Source organism: Leuresthes tenuis, unplaced genomic scaffold (assembly GCF_036924035.1).
Source record: "Leuresthes tenuis unplaced genomic scaffold, fLeuTen1.0.hap1 SCAF_16, whole genome shotgun sequence".
Classification (NCBI taxonomy): Eukaryota; Metazoa; Chordata; class Actinopteri; order Atheriniformes; family Atherinopsidae; genus Leuresthes; species Leuresthes tenuis.
In genome coordinates this window covers 22,364,015-22,386,155 of record NW_027325370.1, presented here as the reverse complement: position 1 = coordinate 22,386,155, position 22,141 = coordinate 22,364,015, and the positions used below count along the sequence as shown (strand labels likewise).

The 22,141-nt window shown below is 37.5% G+C and overlaps 1 protein-coding gene across 2 annotated transcripts in view; it reads right to left on the bottom strand.

Moving 5' to 3' along the window:
* LOC140272241 (metabotropic glutamate receptor 4-like) overlaps window positions 1-22,141 on the bottom strand; it is a 181,934-nt gene that overhangs the window by 50,969 nt on the left and 108,824 nt on the right. For both annotated transcript variants that reach the window (XM_072367617.1, XM_072367616.1), the window contains exon 3: window positions 8,161-8,377. In XM_072367617.1, coding sequence (XP_072223718.1) covers window positions 8,161-8,377 — 217 coding nt within the window. The remainder of the gene's footprint in view (window positions 1-8,160; window positions 8,378-22,141) is intronic.

The following is a 22,141-nucleotide window of genomic DNA, read 5'->3' as shown; positions in this document are numbered from 1 at the left end:
CGTGAATTATCCCATTACCTGCGCTTGCTATCATGATTACCTGGTTACATCTCTTGTTTAGCCTTGTTAAAAAGTTGGTCAAAATGGTCAAATCTGATGAAAAATGGGAGAGATGGAGACCAGAAGGATGAGCCACTGGACATTGTGAAGCTTAACCATGCTGCCAAGGAATACAATAAATAAGATTGATCCATACGTTGGACTGGACTACTGACTGTGATGCACTACATCCATGTCCAGCACATTGCAGACCTTATTCTTGGACTGTGCAGATGCAGTTTGTGGGAGTCTAAAAGGTAAAACTTCCCAGGAGTTGATAAAACAGTGTAGCTGTGGCGGTTGTGGCCCACTTACTACAGTGTTAAAATTGTGCAAGCCAGTTGCGGCTATCCCATATCCCATAAAAGATATATCAAATTATAATATACATATCCCTATTGTGTTATTCAAAAACATGGATATGGAGTAGGTTTAGTCCTTTCCTTGAATTTACCATGCCAGTTACCATGCCAACATGGTGACCATGTGAAAAGCAGCATAAAGTGTGCCCCCAAAACATTTAAATTCTCTCTACAAGTCACATCTTTGGGCACATATAACGTGGATACTATATCATAATTTCACCCATGCTTAGAGCTTTCATCACAAAAGTTTGAATAAAATAAAAAAGATTCTTCTATAAACATGTATGTGTCCAACCAGAATGTTTTATCCTGGACTTTACCACCTTAATTTTACTGTCAAATCTTTCTTAGTAGTATGACAGGGCATCCAGACTTATGCATGCTGTCAGGCTTTGCTTTGCAAATGTTCTTGTGTTGCAATAAGGTACATATTAAGGCTTTTCAGCCTTTAATTCAAGATGCTATTCACTTACTAAACAGCTAAACCCATGAATAGTGGTGGCAGCCATGTAAAATGTTTTGCCACTCAGGTGCCAACAATTCATATGCTCTCAGGTTGGCGAAATAGAAAAAGGGTGTGGGGACATACCCTTCATACTCTTGCTGTGTTACTAACTGCAGTGCTCTGTCTGATAAAAACAGTGTGGAAAAACAAGTGATATTACTGGAATATTGCCCTTCACAAAAGACGAAAGACTGTCATTAAAATGTATGCCAAGCAATTTTTGATTTAATGTGATTTGAAATATTTTCCATCCGTGCCTCTTTCTGAAAAAAGCAGAACCGTCAGTCTGCACCAAGGTTCATGAGTCTCCTCTAAGCTGCAGCAAGATTTAACTACCTGAAGGTTCATCCATTTTGTGATGAAATATCTTTACCTTTAATATCACCTCGACAGGCACAGGGCAGATCTGTCTTCCAGGTTATACAACTTTGTCAAGATACAGTAATAAACAAACTTGTAAAGAATACTTTTGTTGAATTGCTGTTGTGCTAAACAAAAGTGGTCTAATTTCCAGGAACCACTGCTTTTTCCTCCAGTCATGCCACTTGATTGTACTTAATTGCTTCACTATAAACATAAAATGTTCTCTTTAATATATGGCTGTATATATCTTTGAGTGAAAATGACAACTGTCACTTCAAATTAAGTATCAAACAGAATATCCAAGAAACGTTAAACCGATAAGGTAAATCCACAGATGGTAGTTTGGTGACTTGGTTGATATCCTATCATGCAGTGCAGGCAAGTCTCTGTGATATGATAGAAATGAAGCACTTTATGCAAATTGCAGATCTGTGTCAAAGTCTTAAAAACCATTGTCTGTCTGCACACCTGCAGCTAAAAGCCTTCATTGAATTTCAAACTGTCTGAAGCACTGAGTTCCAGGTGGGTGAAGATGACATAAAGTAGCGTCTGGAAATGTCACTTTGACAGCTCTAAGTACATGAAACTTCATCAAACAAGGTAATGAACAGTGACAAACACAGAGGTGCCAAATGTCCAGAGCAGCGTGGCAGTGGGTTTAAATAGTCTGCTCCTTTAGCTTGGACTAAGAATCTTATGTCACTGTATGAGCTCTTTGAGTCACTTCTTCTTTAATATCTTTGGAAAAGTCTTACTAAAGGTTCTGCATGTATCGATTAAGTTTCCTGAAATAGCTGATACCTTTAGATTTACTGATGAAAATGAAATTTTCCTTCTTTTCCTTTTACAAATGAAAATATGTATCTGTTGAATGTAAACTGCTCAGTTGTCTGCTGTCTACACAACATCTTTTCCATATTACTCACATTTCTTCTTTTCTTTGGCCATTGTAAGCCCATTAGCTTGTACAGCAAACATGATATTAGCAGCATAATATTGCAGGGGTAACCAGTGAAATATCTAGAATTCAGTTGTAAGTTTCAGTTAAAAAAAAAACAAAAAAAACACAGCATTCATCAGAACTCAACAAGGCCTGAAGCAGGAGCAGCTGTTTAAGCTCTGACAGGGATTTCCTGTTGGATATTTTAAGCCAAGAGGACATGATCTCCTTCAGAATGACAATTTAAGCAAGATGTCAATAACTTTGCAGACTTTTCTATTTGTATTCTATTTGTATTGTCTAAACTAATCATTCAGAATATTACTGAAAACAAAAAAATTCTGGAGGTTTTTCAGGTTAATGAGTATTCAAATCATTCCTCTTGACATTTTCCACATGACAAAGGGTGCAGTAAGCAACCCTCATTTCTTACATTTGCATAATCTCCCTGTCATCTCAGAGCCATTGCGTGCCATCTCTGCTCTTCCTCCCGCTCCCGCTTCAACTGTCATTTAAATATAAATTTGAATAATTACGATTTCAAATGGTCCATCCAATTAATCATAGATGGCAATGTTAAAGTGTCAGTGTTCAAATGTGGAGTTGGGTAAATGAATGCACACCAAGAGACTAAGCTTATAATTGTTTCGTAGATACTATACTTTAGGTTTTGTTTTATTCATCTCCTACTGATGGATATATGAAAATTGTTTTATGTATAAATACATTAACATCTTCCTTAATAAAACCTGCAAAAGTTGATTGTGTTTGGGATTCAGTAGGAAAGTGTACAATATTGTTAGGATTTCCATACATGATCATTTGTAAGATAAACTGGACAAAGTTTCCTTCAGCAACCTTCTCTCGGGTAGTCACAGCCAGAGCTCCATAAAGAAACCCCCAAAACTTTATTCATCCTGGCCTGGCTTCTGGCTAATCTCTCCTTAGGGGAGGATATCAGGTCTTAGCTCCAACATCCTCCTGAGATCTGATCACAGCATGGTTTTTATAGCTGCCTATCCTCTCTGCAGCAACTCTTAAAGCTTATGAGACTTGTCAGTCAGATACAACACTACACAACACTCTGCAAGAAAGACAAAGAAGTGACCAGCATCCTGGAAGCATCAATTCCCAAAGAGGACTGTGCACTTGAATTAGAACAGAAGGAAGCACAAGCACAAACAGTACAGCATTACTCTGCGACCAAAGACTTGTGTGTCAAAGATGTTTTTACATTTAAAAGGCAACAAAGTGAGGCATGCTGAAAAACTGTGTTAACCCTCTTTACTTGTAATCATTCTCCATAATGGCACTCCAATCCGCAGGGGTAGTTTGAGTGATGGGAAATTAATGAATGAAAGCACAGACAGCCTGTCGCAAATATCAGCTTTGTGTCTCAGATAGCGGGTTTCAGAGATAGCAGCAGCTTCAGATACAATGCTTGTCTGACGTATAGCCATTTGAGAAACTGTCCTGATGCTAACACCATTCACCATGCCCAAATTCAGGGACTAGCATATTGAGGAGGTCCATGCAAACAGGTTTTGTGTGTGAACCTTGCACGATCTAGCATTAATCCTTTATGTCTCTCTTCCTAGCCCTCCATCTTCACTGCTGAGAATTCTTTGTGTAAGTCTGTTAAAAGGAAAAAGCAATCTCTCTCTGATTTTTTTTTTTTTTTGTAGTTTTAAAATATACTGTATTTCAATATGATGAAACCGACTCCTTTTGTTAACAAGGAGGTGATTTATTTATATTTATTCACAATACAACTAGATTGCTAGTTACTTGAACCTGAAAGTATGTCAAAAAGATTTTGAAAGAAGGCCCATTTATATAACCTGTAATCACTATGATTGCAAGTTTAGGTTCATTCTAGAAACCATGTATCAGGTGCTGGTTGGAATGGCCTCGTTCACCTATAATAAGCCTATAATAGATAACACTTTACAAAAGGGACCATTTTCTTCTTGGTAGAAGCGTTTGAAAATGTACATAATCCATACAAAGATGTAAATGTTGCAAAAATGTTGTTAGAACAAGATTTATCCATATTTCACTGCTCATGTTCGGTCTCATACTTACAGTCTTTCTTTTGACAAAGCAGTAAACATTCTTGTTAAACTGAATTATGACTAAAACAAATGTCTGAAAAACACGCTCAAGAAGACCTTTTGCCAGACACCATCTGAATTATGAGAGCACGATGTTTTCATTTTAGTTCAATTTAATTATGATATTGCTGTATTTAGAGTACAAACATGTCAATCTTGGTTATCAAAAAGATTACTTTTTAAGGAAACATTTTCCTCAGCCCTCCCCCATCCTATGGCTGTCTTAATTGTTTTCTTCCTTTTTCACTTTGTTATTTGCAACATCTTCAGATCAAATGTCGTGCCAGTTTCAAGTTTGATTTGGTTTCATCTTGAAAGCCAAATGAGCTGAAATCAAATTATATCAGATCCTTTTTTTCATCTACCATCTTACACAAAACTTCAGTAACCTACACCACTTTCCTCTACCCCATGACTCCTCCACCTAGACAAGCACACAGTAATGCTTTGTGAACATACATTGGCACATATAAGACAATACGATTCCATTCATTCCTGTTTTGGCTCGATAGATTAAACATGTTTTGTGGGCCAACTACTTTTGATGTTTGTCCAAAAATTGTAGTTCAGCTAGCCTCAAATGTAAAGTCAAGCTTCACTGAGAAAAAATGAAAATGTCACCTGAAATATATAAATGGATCCAATTACTTAACAGACATATGTATTTGTTCAGAGTCAACAGATAGGATTTAAACATGATCTTGACATAATTATACCCTGACATTGTTCAGACTTGCCCTTTCACACATGTGGCACAAAGCAAGAGAATGTCTGTTTTAGAAGCCTTTTCATTTCTTAAAGTACTCTGTTTGGTTTTAATAAGGTGTGGCACCCAGGAGGCAGGACATAGTGTAAAAATGAAGTTCTTGTTGTGTCTTGGGTCATACAGCTTTGATGTGTAAAATCATCTCCCTTTTTCACTGCTTGAGGTTTGTTTTCTTCCGACTTTGCTGCAGGGGGGTGGTTTCTCTGTGTCAAATATCTGAATAATTATCTGCTTTATTCATACATAGGCTCAAATTGACATTATGTGGAGCTGGTAGGTTAAAGTCTGAACAATGTCCATTTGTGTGCATGAGTGAAAATGGCTTGCATTTTCTCTGTATTGCCATGCTCATTAAAATATCCTTGAGAACAAATAAACAACAAAATCTCAGCCAACACAAACTTAATTTGGCCTTCTTTCAACTAGATCACTAGTGTTGTAATAATATCTATGTGTTGTGCTGTTAAGATTGGTTGCAATCACAAAAAATTAAAAGTTTGCTTATTTAACTTGCCCATGCATGGGAAACATACCGTATTTTTCGGGCTATAAAGCGCACCGGGTTATAAGGCGCAATATCAATGACTGCGATTTCCCTTGTGGTTATTGTCCATTGTTTCTGGCTTTGTTTTCTTACGTGTACCAGCTTCTTCTGTTGGAACCAAGTATGTACAGAGAGCCTGGCAAGTTTATGGCCAACCGAATGCATACATGCAGGCCTGATTATACTCCCAGTCTTATTATTTGGGTCTGTTTGTCTAGCTTTGAGAAATTCAGTTTAGTACATTTTCAGTAGGATTAACATGTTTACGTGTATTTTAAAAATCTAGTTTTAGTCCATCTTAATTTTCTTTAACGCCATGTAGACATACTGAATGAGTTATGTATTGGGTGCTCAAATCTTGGCAGCTATTCAGCTGATAAGTAAACACTGTGGTTATTGAAGTTGAAGTGACATCATAAATGTCAGTCAATGTCAATCAGTTTTAACCACCAAATTGCCAATTGGAAGCAAGCTTCAATCAGCTTTTCTCAGCTCAAAGTAGCACAGTGTACAGCTTCTGTGATATTCGGTGGGTGAGACTGCAGCTCAGTATGGCCTTTGGCTGCCTAATGAGATAAAACATTTGGCCAATTCTGATCAGGCTGTTTTATTATGAGAGCAGACAACTGCAAAACACATTTAGCAGCCAAATACCTGTGGTTTTGATTTTGACTGAGCGGCCCATTTGTCTGCTGTGTCTCTCATATGATTAGTCCAGGCCTGGACTAAAGGAGAAGATTCAGGAATCCAATGTACTTTATGATATGTAAACTGGACATGTGAATGCTTTGCTTGTGTCATTACACTGAAAAGAGTTGTGGACAGGCCAATTTGACTCATATTGTGTCTAAGTTCATGTAAAAGTTGAAAGGCATTGAATATGACGTTGTTTGTCTCCAAACAATTGTTTTCTTTCGGTGGTTCTTAGTATTAGTCAAACATGCTGTTTTTTTAATTGTGAGGTGGTTGAACCAAATGATGGTTGAATTTAAGAAAGTGCTTAAACAATAAATCCAAACTGAGTCAGCTCCCTTGAGTTGCTTGAGAAAATGCAGAAGTACAAAAAGCTTACAAAAAAAACATCACAGACAGATGTTTAACTCAGTGTGCTGAAAACTAGAGACATTTTCCTTTTGGAGTTCTTTTTTTTTAACATCTTGTTTGTCTCTGTGACATTTCCAACATCAAGCTCGGCAGGGATTAGAACTTACATACAAGGGCCGAGGCACCAGTAAAGTGTGCCCTTGAGCAATTCTACTGTACTCTCACATCCGACCATTATCAGATTTCTGTCACTTCCCATTCCTGCTTGATAATTTCTTGTCCATATCAGCAGAAAATAAGTTTTTGATAACTTTTTTAGGTCATTATTTTCAAGCCCAAGTTAAAAATGTAAAAATGATCTTTAGATAATTATTTTTAGATAATTTCTTAGTCTTTAGTCTTTTTTTTTTTTGTAATTTTCAGTCTTTAGTCTTTTTTTGTTAAATAGCAGAAAAGGGAATATAAAAAAGAAGCACAGTATATTGTGTATTCATGTTGTACAATCATGAAATTATGGGATTTTAAGATGCCCAATAACTTAAAATGTAAATTTGAAAGGTGGTTTAATTATAGAACAAATTGATTTAATTAAAATAAAGTAGACCTAAGATAATGATACAAATGTTTCCAAACACTGAGCAGTATTGTATTAATAAGTATACAATACAATACTAATAAATTTATTTGTAGTATGCTTATGTTTATAGTATGGGATTACCCAGCAGCCAACCCAAAAAGAAGAAATTGTCGTACTGGGAGACTGCATGAATAGTCTGCCGCTGGTTCCTCTCCAGGATGACTGATGATGGGCTGCAGCCTTACGTAGGCAAGCACGAAGGGAATGTAGTGGCACAGAAAGCACTGGACAAGTCAGAACTGATTACATCCAGCTCCAGAAAAGGTCTGGGGTCAGACTGAGTGTGCGCGGACAGCAGCCTCCTGCACCAAACTGACTGTATTCCGAACACTATCGTCCGTGCAATCTACTTATGATGCTCCGGGCAAGCTCTGCGGCCTCTCACTGTGGCTGATTCTCTGCATCTGAAAATCAAATTCTGCTCCCTAACTGCGTCTACCATATTTCCTATACACTCAGACACGGTATTCCCGAGAGAAAACAATTGAAGAGTCAGAGTTCATGGGAAAAAAAATCAGATTCCAGCATGAAGCAGATGGTGAAGTTTAAATCTCTGTGGGTTTTGGGACTTTTGGTTGATCATAAAAAGAAATATGTCCATACCATCTTGAACTTGCAGTAAATGTGGTTATTTGTCACTTCTTCTGATATTTTATACCACAAGCTATCAATGACTCAGTATAATTATAACTGATGACGGATAGCTTTTTATGAGGCTGTTTTAGGAGTAATGGTTCTAGAATGTATATTATGCAGTGGCTCTCAAGATGACATTTAAATAGTGAAAATATCCTTCATCTTAGTTTGAATAAATTCTGTGGAGATGTCTGAAGAGAAACTCACCATCTTCTCTAGACTTTTGAATAAATGCATCAACGCCGCTTTCTCCGTAGTTTCCCTCTGAGGCCACAGTGGAGACATAGTTCCAGCGCATGGCTTTTACAATGTCTACCATGGCCTGCGCCTGGTAGGTGTCTGGAGGCACCACACGGGAGAAGAAGTCGTAGCGTGTGTTATCGCTCAGCTCTGGGGCCGTGGAGGCGTAGCTCACTTGAGGGATCTATAAGGGAGGAAGACAGAAAGGAAAGAGACATAGACTGTAACACATGGTGGAATATATAAATAATGTGCTTTGTGGGAATTAATTATACATACAGCAAGAAGGTGCCTTGCAGTTCCATGTACAAAGACACGATAATAATATGACACATAACATCTGCTGAAATCTCTCAACTACTCCTCGGTCGCTTTCTGTTCACCCTCTCCAGTTGGCACGCTGTTGCTTAAATAGTCCTGATGATCACAGGCTTAGCTACAATATTGTCTGAGGAGTATTTTTCACACCAGTCAAGCAACACTAATCAATTCAGAATTTATTTATTAGTGTCTCTACAGAATGCAAAATTTACTTCATGTTGAAAAAGTTAAGCACAATTAATCTATCTCCAGACTGTCAGAATCCATAGAGACATTGTTCCTCTTAAAACAACTCTAACTTTATATGGTTCTTTCCTACATCCTACTACCAGTTATTACTTTGTTTAGAAATGGAAAAGGTTCACACAATATTACTGTTCTTTTGGAAAGTCCTTAGAAAATGTTGATATGGGCTAAAGGAAGTGACAATGTTCTATTGACAAAGTGGAAAGCGCAGTTTTCAGGTTTTACTTGAATAGTTGCTCTGTGCTATTTAAATCATTTTATTCTTAGTTTCACTGCAGGAATCTTTCATCCACCTCAAGCAGAAAACCCTGAGTCTAAACTTTTGCTTGCTTTGGTTGTTTTTAGATTTATGGCTGTCACAGCGTCTGTGGTATTTCTATGGCTTCTGCTGCACAGTTTGGAAGTTACCAGATTTTATTACCCGCAATGACATGTTTTATTGTTGCACTGCAGATATGGACACACTTTTTCTTCTGATACCTTTTTTTGCATTCATTGTGATAAAGTGAGTCATGGGGATATGTAACACTAACAGCTGCTTTAAACAGAAGTCGCCACCCTGCTTTGTAAGAAATATTGATGCAAATATTCAAATATCATTTGACAGTACAAAATACAAACTGATGTAGGTAAATAACCACACTGTACAGTTAATGGACTGAAAGTAGTATTTTTGAACATGAGAACATTTATTTGTTTCTGGTTTGGAGGTGAAAAAAAACTTTTAACGTCTGATCTTATAAGTTGAAATTGGAGTTTGACTTAAATTGTTTTTATCAACACACCAGGTTACAGTTTGCACATCCAGCAGAGCTGCATCAAAGTAAACTTTACCAACTGAAAGTTCTGCTCTAACAGTATTTTCTGCACAAACTGCAGACATACTGCTGTGGGAGTAATATCATCCCATCCTCTCTCCCTCCCTTCACTCAGCAGAGGCCTTTCATGTGGTCAGCTGCAGCACTGATCCTCCTGCCACTACTGTGGCCTGTGTTTGGAGCACAGCAGTTCAGTCTGAGCCATGACCTTCAGCTCTTAACAATTCATGTAACTTTGCACTGATTTTTGTTTTTGTTGCAAGGATCCTTTGTGTAAATATCAAGGAAGTAGCAAATCCAAAACATGAAATGAATTAGGAATGAAATAAATATCTTTTTTAAGAAAAAGCAATGACATTATGAATGTTTTCCATGGGTTGTGTTTCAGTTCACTCAGCACACCAGTCAAGAACTTAACTCAATTCCCTTTCAAAGAAAAGAGATGGTCAGAACAGTCTCTGAGTGTCATAATGGACCATGGGCAAGTTGATGTCAGCCTCCAGGCATACATCTTTCTCAGCCCATCAAGCAGTGTCTCATTCACGCAGCATTTCCTCTTCAGTTTTTCTGTAACAAGCTGCCTCTGTTCTGCCTCGTGAACTCTGAGCACTAAATGGCATCAATGGAAGAGACTGACATGCTTCATGCATGTGTTCCTGTGGGATGTTTAACTGATTCTGTAGCATGTGTTGAGTTTGAACCCTACAGGCCAGCAGCATGCTGGTGATGTTGTCAATATACCAGCAGATAAATGTACACCTGAACCTTGAATTTGTTCACTTTTCATCTTCCCCTTTCACATCTGTGTTTCAATCTCTCTTTGGAAGCAATACAAGTGTGAACTTTTCTCACACTGCTTTGACGTCATAAAGTGGGATCCAGCGAGATGACAATGAAGTGTTGTACAAAGGTGTTTGGAAGGTGTTAACGATGTCTTGGTTAAGAATATTTCAGTGCTTTAGTGCACAGTAAAAATGAGCCTTTAAGTTATTTACACCTACATTTCACTGTTTCAGTTCTTTGTCAGGATGATAGAGGTTGTGCTATTTGATCATTTTGTATGCACAGTATGCTCTTTGGAATCAAATACAAGGTGATAACAGGCACATAAACACCATCTCTGGCACCAGCCTCAGAAACCTTCCTGTCACAGTTTTTGCTCAGTTTTAAAAGAAATCAAATATAACAAGCTCTTTTGCTACCATTCATGTGTATATCTCTAGTTCTTCCAGGTGGATACTGGGATACTCCAAGGCCAGGTAAGTAGATATCAGTGTACCATGGGTCACCCTTGGGTTCTCCTCCCAATTCAACATGTGTAATGCATCCTGAAGGTATCCCAGACACATGCCTGCGCCACCTTAATTGGTTTCTTTCATGTGCATGAACAATGACTCTACTCTGAGCCCGTCCCTCCTAACTGAGCTTCACATACTACCTCTTAAGGGTCACTTCAAACAGCAGCTGGGAGAGCAGCTCGTATCCAACACTGTTTATAAGTTTCTGCCTACACATTGTGACTACAAGTCAAGGTAGGACTGTATATCAACAGCCTTTAGCTAAGCTTTTTCTTCACCAGATTAGATCAAGATGATATCCTCACCACTTGTAAACTTTCACCTCCTTTCCTCTCCCACTCATGAATAAGACCATGACATACTTTAAAGTCTCCACCACAGACAACAATGAATACCCAACCCAGAGAATGCAATCTATTCTTATCTGGCAAAGGGGCTTTATACACCAGGTCAGAAATCTGTAGTTTGGCACATGTGGAGCATAACTGAATGTCTGTCTCTTGTGGTTTCATGCCCCAGCACTAATATAGACTTCATCAACATCTTTTCAGCTGAATGTCACACAGTGAAGAAACAGAAGACCAATTGATAATCACAATTTCTCTCTTCAGAGAGACTAGCCATCTTTTGTATTACTGAAAAAGAAAACAAAGCTAACTCTGTTTCTATTTTCCTTTTGTTCCTTTTTCATTTTTATTATTATTTATTTTTCATCTCATGGTCTTCTGTTATCACTTATAATGTACATTACTGAACTGCAGGGTGTACATCCTGACTGGCAATTACAAATCTTCTTAAGGTTTGTGAAAGTGCTATATTGGGAGTTCATATGTTACACAATATAGCAGGGGGCTTCTCATCACCGCTATTTTTTTACGTCCGTTTTGGTGTATAAGAGCCCTATTAGAGATGGTCTGAGACTTGGAAGATCAGATTATCATCCCTCCTCTTTCACACTTGACCTCAGATTGCCCCAGTTCAAGCTGGAGGTCATTGCATAGGGAAGCCAACAGTATCATATCATGTGCAAAAAGTGAAGATGCTATGCTGAGGTCAATAAACCAGACACCATCCAGCCTTTGACTGAGCCTGGCAATTCTGTCAGTTAAAAGCTCTGAACTGCATTAATTAAAAAAGGCAGCCCCACCCACAAGTTTGACTTATCTCCAGTAATGCATACCAAGTTCCCCATTGTTTTCCAAGGATCAAATGACTGCAATGAAGCAACCTGTTTTTCCTAGTCCACGAACCACATACAAATTGCTATGGCAAACTGCCTCACAGACTCTAGCATCACTGAAAGGATTTAGAACTGACCAACTTGCCCCATAAATAGGGCAAAACCATACAAATGCAAACATACAAACTTTCTACTTCAGTAACCTGGCATGGTGCTCATCAACTAGATGTCCAAGTGCTTCAAGAGCCTCTTGAAGTTGAAACACACCCTCTTTCCCCTTCTCAATACCCACTGCAGATGGTTTGGACAAAGCAGTGCTTAGTTATCTGACAGTTTGCCAGAATTTCTTCAAGACTTAGAGAAAACGTGGCTCCATGGTCTCACCCGACTCCTTTCAGTTTTTGCTGCCACAACTCCCAAAGCCACATTCTGCTTGTCTGCTGGTATCTATTGGTATCTATTGAGGAGCTAACAACTCTTGAGACAGTTAAAGATACTAACTCTCCCAGAAGATAACCAAGCTTGATAGGACACCTTCTTAGTCTCACTGCTCCCGTTATTGCTAGCACAAAGAGATTTTCTTGTCTACCATTGGGTTTGGAGGTTGCTGCAGCAATAGATACCATTAACAAGATTGCTGTAGGTACCAAAGTGAAAGAGCTGCATAACATAAATGATTTGGAGCATTTTGAAAAATATAAACAATTAAAAGAATGTCTCATCCCTCAGTTTTTATATATGGTATCTCTGTTTCCCTGTGTTCTTAATTTCTCTTCCCTCATGTATTTTGGTTCTGTCATGTCTTGTCCCCCATCTGCCGAATAAGTAGGAGCTGCAGAGAAAATACTCTGAGTTGTGCTTCTCACCTGAGTCTTTTTTTCTACTGTAATATTCACACAATTTCAGCATCCTGTCAGAATCCAGAACAGGCAGAGTTTATCATGTTTGCTTTGGTGAGATGTCTTGCTCATTGCACTGCTGTGACAGTCCTGTTAAGTGTGCTTTCTCTTGTAGAACACAGCCACTCGTTAGCGTTACTTTAAGGTATTAAACTCTTGTGCAAAGGCTTCATCTGATGGACAGCACCTTTAAGATAATCAAAAGAAAAAAAAAGATCTTACGTCTTGAAGAGGCTTTGACATGGGAGATGCATTTAGGTTGCTTCACTGAAGTATACTACAGGAAAATTTAGTAAGAAAGATCATTGTGCACTGTTCAAAAAGTGTTCTCTTATTAATACTGGTCACGCTTACCATCTGTTCAGGCTGACACTAAAATAGCAGAGCTGCCTGGCCTCTAATGTATGCTTTCCGTGACCCAATCACTACTTGCAGATAATGTCATTACAGTATGCCCTCCTCTCCACATTTATAGAACTGCTTTAATCTGCACATCCCACAGCCTACTCTAGCACTATCCATTTAACTTCGAATATGCCTAATTGCTATGATGTGAGTCTCAAGCAGATATTTGATGCAGATTTAATGTTCAAATCACTTGCTTTAAATAACTGTTCCTTTTTCAAATTGACTGAGCTCATTTGGCACTGAATCAATGCAGGAGTAATGACACTCATTAGAATTGTACAGAAACATTATATGTCTGCAGTGTTTGCCCAAAAGCCTTAGTCAGGCTTAGGAATTATCTCAGTAAATGCTTCCTGCAAAAAAAGTTTGTATTGTAAATCTGTTTATCCATTTAGCAGACACTTTTATCCAAAGCAACTTACACTGGTAGGCAGTCAGGGTAAAGGGGTCTTGCCTGAGGACCCCTACTGGAGGTAGTACCTTTCACACAGGGGATTTGAACTCTCATCACACATATGAAAGGTGGCAATCTTACCACAAAACTATCCAGTCCCTATCCTAGATGCAAAGTCTTCTGAAAAGTATGGTAAGAAGAACTGACAACATTAAACATTGGAAAAAGACTTTACTGTTCCACAATTCTTAGAACGTGTCATAGGGCTGGAATGCAAAAAAAATGCATACAAATAAATAAATATATATAAGGACGATAATGAGACATCTTTTTTGGATGCATACTGTCTGATTTGAAATAAAACTACAGCAAATTCTTTTGTGCAATTTTTATACTATCTCAACTTTTTCCGATTTGAGGTATTCATAATGTTGCAGTGACCACACAAAACACATTTTTGGCCTCATTTCAAAGAAAATGACTATGACTATATCAATTAAAAACACTTTATAGAACAAAAGATCAAAGGTTAACTTTGCTTTTTAACTTTGCATTCAACAGCAGAACTAAGGAACTGACAGAGACATTAACGTATAGTCCGAGTGCAATGGGGAGTATTTGTGCTCCTACCTGCCCCGGGGCTGCAATGGCAAATGAGGTATTTCCCTGCTAATGTGCTGGGTCACTTTAAATTGAATAAATGTATTTTAGGTGGAGGCGTGCAACCACCAAGCGGAAATTATGCTTTTGGCTGTATATGTATAGAGTGCAAAATCATTATTATTATCATAAAACCACCATCTTTTGAATACATGAGCTTTACATTTATGTAGCCAGTTAGTTTCTTGATCTCCTCACAATTGGCTTTCACTGAAGCAGAAATCGTGGCCTTACTAATGCGGTTCAAAGAGATGTGTTTCCTGCCCCCATCTAAAATGTCACATTTGAGAAGGCTCCACAAGTTCTCAATAGGATTTAAGTCTGGAGAGGAAGAGAGTTAGGTTGCTATTCAGTCATCTTTTAGGCCTTTGCTGGCATCCAAGCAGATGTGTGTAATGAAGCATTGCCTGTCATGAGTATAATGGCCCTCCTCAATGCCTTGGACTTCTTGAAGAGAGGATCCTCTAGAAACTGGGAGGGAATTTGGAAGTTGTATTCGTACCCTTTCTGGGATATAAATACAACTGTAACTATAACTTGAATGATTATATAATGCAGACTCTGTTTTAAATTAACTGAATTTACAGCAGTTCATCAAACAATTAATCTGTATTATTCATAAAAATATGGAAATGTAATCATTTTCTCATAAACTCTTGATAACTGATTAGTCATTTTAGTATTGATAATCAGTTAATCAATGTAAATTAGCTAATTACTGCTGATAAAATCTGACAGCAGTTGTCACTTTAGCTGATGAAATCTGTGAAAATAATGAAAATGTTCCCTTCTGTGTGAAATCAAAGACTTGTTTATTTAAAAGTTTAATTTATTTTGATTACTAAATACATATCATATACTACATATAATATTGAATTGGGAAGCTTGTTCTTTAAAAGAAAGAGACTCACCCCAGGATTAATCCTGCCTGGCCCGTTCACTTGTCAGTTTAAGACTGAAAATGCCAGCAAACTCAGTAATGATGCTTGTCCTTTTATGTCTTGCGCAAGATTTTCCTATTTAGGTAAGGTTATTGAGTTCCTTCCCTGGCTCTCTGCAAAGCCAATGCACCTTGAGGCGCACAGTATTAGTCTTCCCTGTTCAATTAAGATGTAGCTGGACTACACAGGGTGACATCCAAGGTGAAGCCGTCAGTCAGTGAGTCCCTGCAGTAAAGATTTCTGTTGTTACGCCATGTTAAACTGTGTTCCTCCTGTTGTGTTGATTTGACCAGGTGTTGTTGAGATTTTTTAACTTCTCTGCAGTTTCAGTGTTTTTAGATACCTCACTTCGGCCAAGTAAAAAAGGCTGCTTCCTCTACAGCTTGGCTTGAGCCCAACACGAATGGCAAAGTGAATCTGCTGAGTAATAAAGCCAACTGAGATTTCGCCTCCTATTGTTTATGAGATCAATATAGTGAGAATAAAGAGAGCAATGCAAGCTCCACACAGATGATTGTGCCAAGGATCAGTCTCTGATCTCATACAACAGGTGCTTCATTTAATGATTTTCAGCACCCCCTTTTTTACAGTCCATTGCAGGAATTCCCAGTACTCTCTGCATTAAACAACGTTGGTATTACCCTTAACAGCTGCATGTCTTAGAATTTTAACAACAAGAGTGATCAGTATGAAAAAAAATGCAGGATCCTTTACTCTATATTACCTCCACAGGAGAAAATACAGTTAGCGCATCATTCTTTTTAATGTGCTCTCTGCTGTGTGAACTGTGTTACAGTGTATCAGTTAAAGTATGAATGCAATTTACTCACTGCAGTCTGATTACTATATTGTCATTACTGTTCAAAAACAAGCCAGCTTGAGCATGTAGGATGAAAGGTTTATGCTGTATTAGTTAACCCTAGCATTCACTGTTTGCTATCTAACTGCATAAAGAGCAGAGTAAACACTCAGTAAAGCCGTACAGTAACTTATAGAATCTCAACAGCTCCCCACTTCCTTCTGCCCACTGACACCTCATCTCGTAAATCAGTTAAGTGCCACATTAAAACATTTAAAGTTGAGTAGACACCAGGTTGTTATTCCACACTTTAGACCATACTGATTTAAGTAAAAATCTTTATTAAAGCATCTTAACAGTGATCTAACATTAAATATACAGTATATTAAATAAGTACCCTAGTTTGTGGTGCTTTACAGTTGCTTCAATCATACTAGATTGCTTCCTCATATCTTTTAACATATCATATTTGTTTATTTTCCCTTATTTATGATAGGAAATAAGGTGCAAATCACTTAGTTAATGAATCAGTTAAACTCCAACCATGTGATGCTCTGCATCATGTGTTAGGGTGCATAAAAGGCCAACAAATTACTACTTCTTTTTTGAAGGAAGTGCATTTGCTTATTCATTAAGCAACAGCTAATTTAAAACTCCATATAAAACTATATATGTTGGATGTAATTTAAGTTCACAGACATTGGGCTCATAGTCGAAGCTTCCAGCATAGAAGACAGCATCAGTCGAAAAGTTTTTTCTTTAAACTGCTGCTAAATATTTACATAAAAGCAGTTTCTCTTATTGCTTTCATTCTGGCGACAAATATCCTCGGGTCTCCTTCAGTGTTCAAAGATGAAATTTACAAGTTTTTCAGCTATGAAAGCCCTAGCTGTGTCATGATGTACAAATGAGTCTACACAACTGTCTGTGTCACAGCTTGTAAATTCAGTTCTACACTCACACACTTTGCGTGCATGTTTGCATAAATGCTGATCCCAGTAGCCTGCAGCCATCTCTCCATTGTGAAACTTTGCATTAATCTTTGTGTTTCTGGGAAAAATAGAGCAGGAGGATATTACCAGGAAAAAAAAAATGGTTTCACATTCTTGTAAGGTTGGGCTGTTCCATTTAATTTCCCACCTTTTATCACAAATAGTTGGCTCATTTTTCATTCTTGTACTGGTTAAAAACAAACAAACAAAAAAGACGTAGAGATGAAGCCAGTATTTGATGGGCTGCAGCACCTCTCGTTTACCCCTGCTTCAGGTAGCCACTCTGCAACAATACTACGCACCTTTTTTAAAAATTATTATTCTACTTGTTAAGCTGTGGTAATCGTTAATTTGAGCAACAGCAACCGTGATTAATTATCTCATTACAAATTGAATTACTTACGTTCAACATGCAAATGATATTGGCTAAGGGTTGAGAATGCTGTGTAGTTTGAAATGAATGGCATTTGTGATTAATGACTCATCGCAGAAACAATAATACACTTGTTTACCACAGGAACATGAAAGGAAGTGCAATTAGTGTCCAGGTTTGCTTGATCCTCACACAATAGCATACAATAAACCCAACATTAACACAAAAAAATTATGCATGATTGAGAAATATGGGAGATTTTGAACAAATGATTAATAAACACGAACAAGGGTAATATAATGAAATCACTGGATGCATTTGGAGTCAACGCAATGAATATCTCTTTTGTATTTAGTAATGCTGAACTGGTGATTTCCTCTGTCTTCCATTCCCCCGGCAATACACATTCTCCACAGCAAAGGTTCAAAAGGCATCTGTGAGGGAAAATCACTGCCACAAGATATGTAAATGGATTTAATACCTCTATAGAGATTTATAACATTGTGGTAAATTCGTACTTTATTTGTTGATCTGGCCCAGTCTCAACAGTGGTTCAAACATCATGACAAATGATCATTTTAACCCAGTACTGGGTTACCCATTGTTTATGTTTCCCTTCTGCATAAATTATCAAGGAATTTGACACAAACTTCATTGCAGTGCTTCACAGCCCTGCCAGTTTTTCTCTGATGGACTCTTACCAGAAGCAGCCACGGACGGAATCACTGATGGTTTCTTTTCCTCTAGGTCAATTCACTGCTTCTTTCCATGATTATATGCCTAATTCTTTATTCTATATCCCAGACCTAAAAGATTTTCAGCTGAGGCCACTTCATTAGAGTTTATGCGTTCAGGGCAGGTCCATACTTAGTTGGCAGCAGCCATAAACATTATCAGCTGGCGCAACTGGTGATAACTGACCGAGAAGACGGAATGAGCTAAAAAATAATGAGTTCTTCACAAATGGTATTTTCCTAAGCGTGAGCTCGAGTTTAATGGGAAATATCATATTCAAAATAAGCTTGTCTCATTTACAGTATTTCATTTCAAATGAGTTTTGTTTGGCCAGTTCCATTTCCTCCTGCACAACAAGCATGAAATGTACTCTCTATGCTATTCGTTTGTTAGAAAGGTAACAGCAGACATGAATTCTAACACAAGAATGAAAAATGTTTTTTTAAGGCATCAGTATTCTGTAGCCTTAATTGGCAACTCTCCAAAGCTTGAAGTAATTTGAAAGAAAAATGGGTTTCAACAAAACAACAACAACAGAAAGATTAACTGATGGTTGCAACATTATTATGGTATCAAATAATACATTTTGGAGTAAAAAACAAATTGTTTTTCTGGTGTCACGTAAAATGTGTAACAAGATTTATGAAAGAGGTGGCATGACATATAAAATTACCAATGTGCTGCTTTACTCTCAACAATGACTGGAAAGCACGGAAGCATTTAAAACTGATCATCAGTTTTGACTTAGTAAATCTTGCCTGGTGTTGTTTTTAATGGGGTGACAGAGACTGTCATCCCTGGATCTTAATATCTGAACATTTATCTGCATACGGACACGCAGACTCTGATGGCAAAGGAGGATATTTTTGGTACCAGATGCTTTGTAGTTTCTGCTTGCAGTAAAGTATGTTTGATGCAGGCTTTGGTTACATGCATGTGAGTATAATTTGCAAAGCCAAGCACACTAAACACATTTTGCAATGAATCAATCGGAAAAATATCAGCTATCATTTGACTGAGGCTTTAGCCTCATTGGTTTGTTTTGAACATGATCGGAGTTTAAACACAGGGCAGTGCACTTTACAGGAAGCCTTGGTCCAGACATCCATTACCCTTGATTTAAATATCCAGTGGGTGCCATTTAAATGTGTGGTTTTAAATGAAATTTGTTATTCACTACTTAATGGACTGCCATTAAAAATGATACAGATATTTAAGGCTATGGTCACCCCTCACTAAACACAGAGCATGCACTGTGCAGGGGGCTTATGTCGGGATGAGGGCCTCTTTTTTTTTATCTCTAAATGTCTCATATATCCTTATTTTCAGCTGGTCATCATTGGATCATTTCATGTGCTTTCTTGTTGCATGTTACCTGTATTTCTCCCTTGAGTTCTTAGTTTGTTTTTCGCTTCAGTGAGTAGTTATCAAAGCCTTAAAGACCATCTGCTGCTGACGCCTCGCTCTTCTCTTGTTGTCCTCTCCTCCACGAATTGTTTTATCTATGATACTGCACGCATTGCTATGACAATTGACAATAAACATTTGGCCAATCACTGCTGAGAGATGGCAAATAAATGACTTTCTTAGTTGGAAAATATGAGGAAAAAGAAAACCAAACAAGATGGTCCTCGTGTTTTGGTTTACATTGAATTTATTGTCAACAAGGAAAAATTGAAAAGTTTGACCATGTAATACACTTGAGCTGCAAATGTAGCGTCATATGGATAATGGATAAGTTTCATGGTGATGGCGATCTGCATTTCTCCTTACTTTTTAACAGCCATTACTTATTAGGATACAACACAGAGAAGTCTACGTGTTTAGTGGATACATTATTGACCGAAAAAACTTGAAACTGAATGCATATTTTTAGACATTAGTCCGTTTGATTCTGAATTAGTCTGATTTATTGGATTACACATTTAAATTGAATACCAATTATTGCCTGTAATAATACAGTTATTATTCTTATTATTCATACTATGAGTAGTATTAGTGTAAGTACTAACACCATTTGCATTAATTACCTTTTAGCCCTTTTAAGGCTAGAATTTTCATTAAATCACTCTGTAGTGAACCATTAAGACCAAAATTTATCTTAGAGCTGCTTGCATCATGGACTATTCTTTTTTCTTTCTTTGTTTCTTTCTTCCTTTAACATCAGGTTCATCATCTTTTGTTGAATAGTTTTGCAAATGATAACCTATTTTGTGACTTATATCTAGTACATCTTTAATTGTTTTAGTTGTTGTTTGTTGTTCATTACTAATGTACAAACGGAGGAGGGGCCTTACAGCAACATTGCACTTTGATCCCCAGGGAAAAGTGCAGCTCGAGACACTGCCATTTTGGCTTTGTTCAGCATATTTAAAGACAAAGTATGAACAGTATAGTTGAACGCATTACTGTGTCTGTAAGCAAAGCTCACTGACTCATCCTGGCTGGAGCCTTTATGAAATACATGTATGCAAATATACTTCAATTCTCATACATATTTCAGCATTTCATAGAGATATTAGTCATTTACTTAACAGGAAATTAGGATTTGTCATGTACGTGCCATTGTATTTCATCCATGACTTGTCTTGCATCACCACAATTCTATGCGTGTAACAATAAAATAATGAGGCATGTTCAAAGGAAATATAGCTATTTGTTTATAGCAGTCTTCGTTTCTTAAAATGACTATTTGCACAACCTGAAGTCTTCAGCCTTGAATACAACAAATTGTACAAAAAAAATCACCATCGGGTTGGTCTTGGGAGTTGAGTTAATCTGGCTGCTGGCATTGTCTAAAACCTGAGATGACTGTGAGGCTCAAATGTTGGGATGATTTATGTTTCTTTAGTTTGGATGGTTATGATTCCAAACTTTCTGGACAGGATTCTTTATTCTATGTACATATTAAGTATAGACGTATTTAGTGAGCATTGGTGTATGTATATATTTTTGTGTATTGAATGAGCTGCTGTGCATCTCAGAAATAACTTATTTTCAAATAAGATTTTAAACCTCAAGTCCTTTTATTGGTTAGTAGGGAAATATAAATATAAATATTTCAACATCCTCTGTGTAGGAATGCTCACCTCTTCTGGAATTGATAAAAATAACCCTATCTACAGTCAATGGGAATTCAGATAAGTATTCCACACAGATGGACCACAGGGAGTCATTTACAAAATTATGCATGAGCTATATTTACAAAAGGTACGTCCCAAATCGTTTCACCGCTGCTCCGGTGTCCTTTCCATCAGCACTACTTACTCTGCGTCAGGAATGGTGTAGGGTGAGTTGTAGCAGAGCAGAGAGACTGCACTGACTGACTTCTCTGATTTAGCATGAAAGATGAGACATCTCTTGATGATGACTGTTTGTTTACAAGGAGCCTCTGGAAACATTTATTCAGTATATATTAGGACAAGTTCCCATCAATTTTGAAGCCGCTCAAGCGTGGATGTTTATTTGCAATCTGGGTTTCTTGCACACACTGGGGAACTATACCAGGCTGGTCGAGGCTATGTGGGTTAAATACACTTATTTGGAGAGGACTCTTTATGTCAGATGTTTGACCTGTGCTAGTGTAGCTATTTAATATGATATAAAAGGGCCATGAAAAAAGCTAGCATTTAGTATATTCTAATTTGTCCTTTTTCACGCAGGAGCCTGCGTGAAAAATGTGTCTTTATAGCAGATTTGGGAATGTTTGCAAATCTAAACATTATTTTACCTCCCAGCAGATTATTCTGTAACAAAGTGTGTAAAATAAATATGTGGTTTTTTTTTTCTTAATAAGTATGCGTATTCAATTGATTTTGTCTAACAGCAGGTAACACTTATCGGCGACACTCAAACTAGACAGTTTTTTCACCCTTTCATTTTAG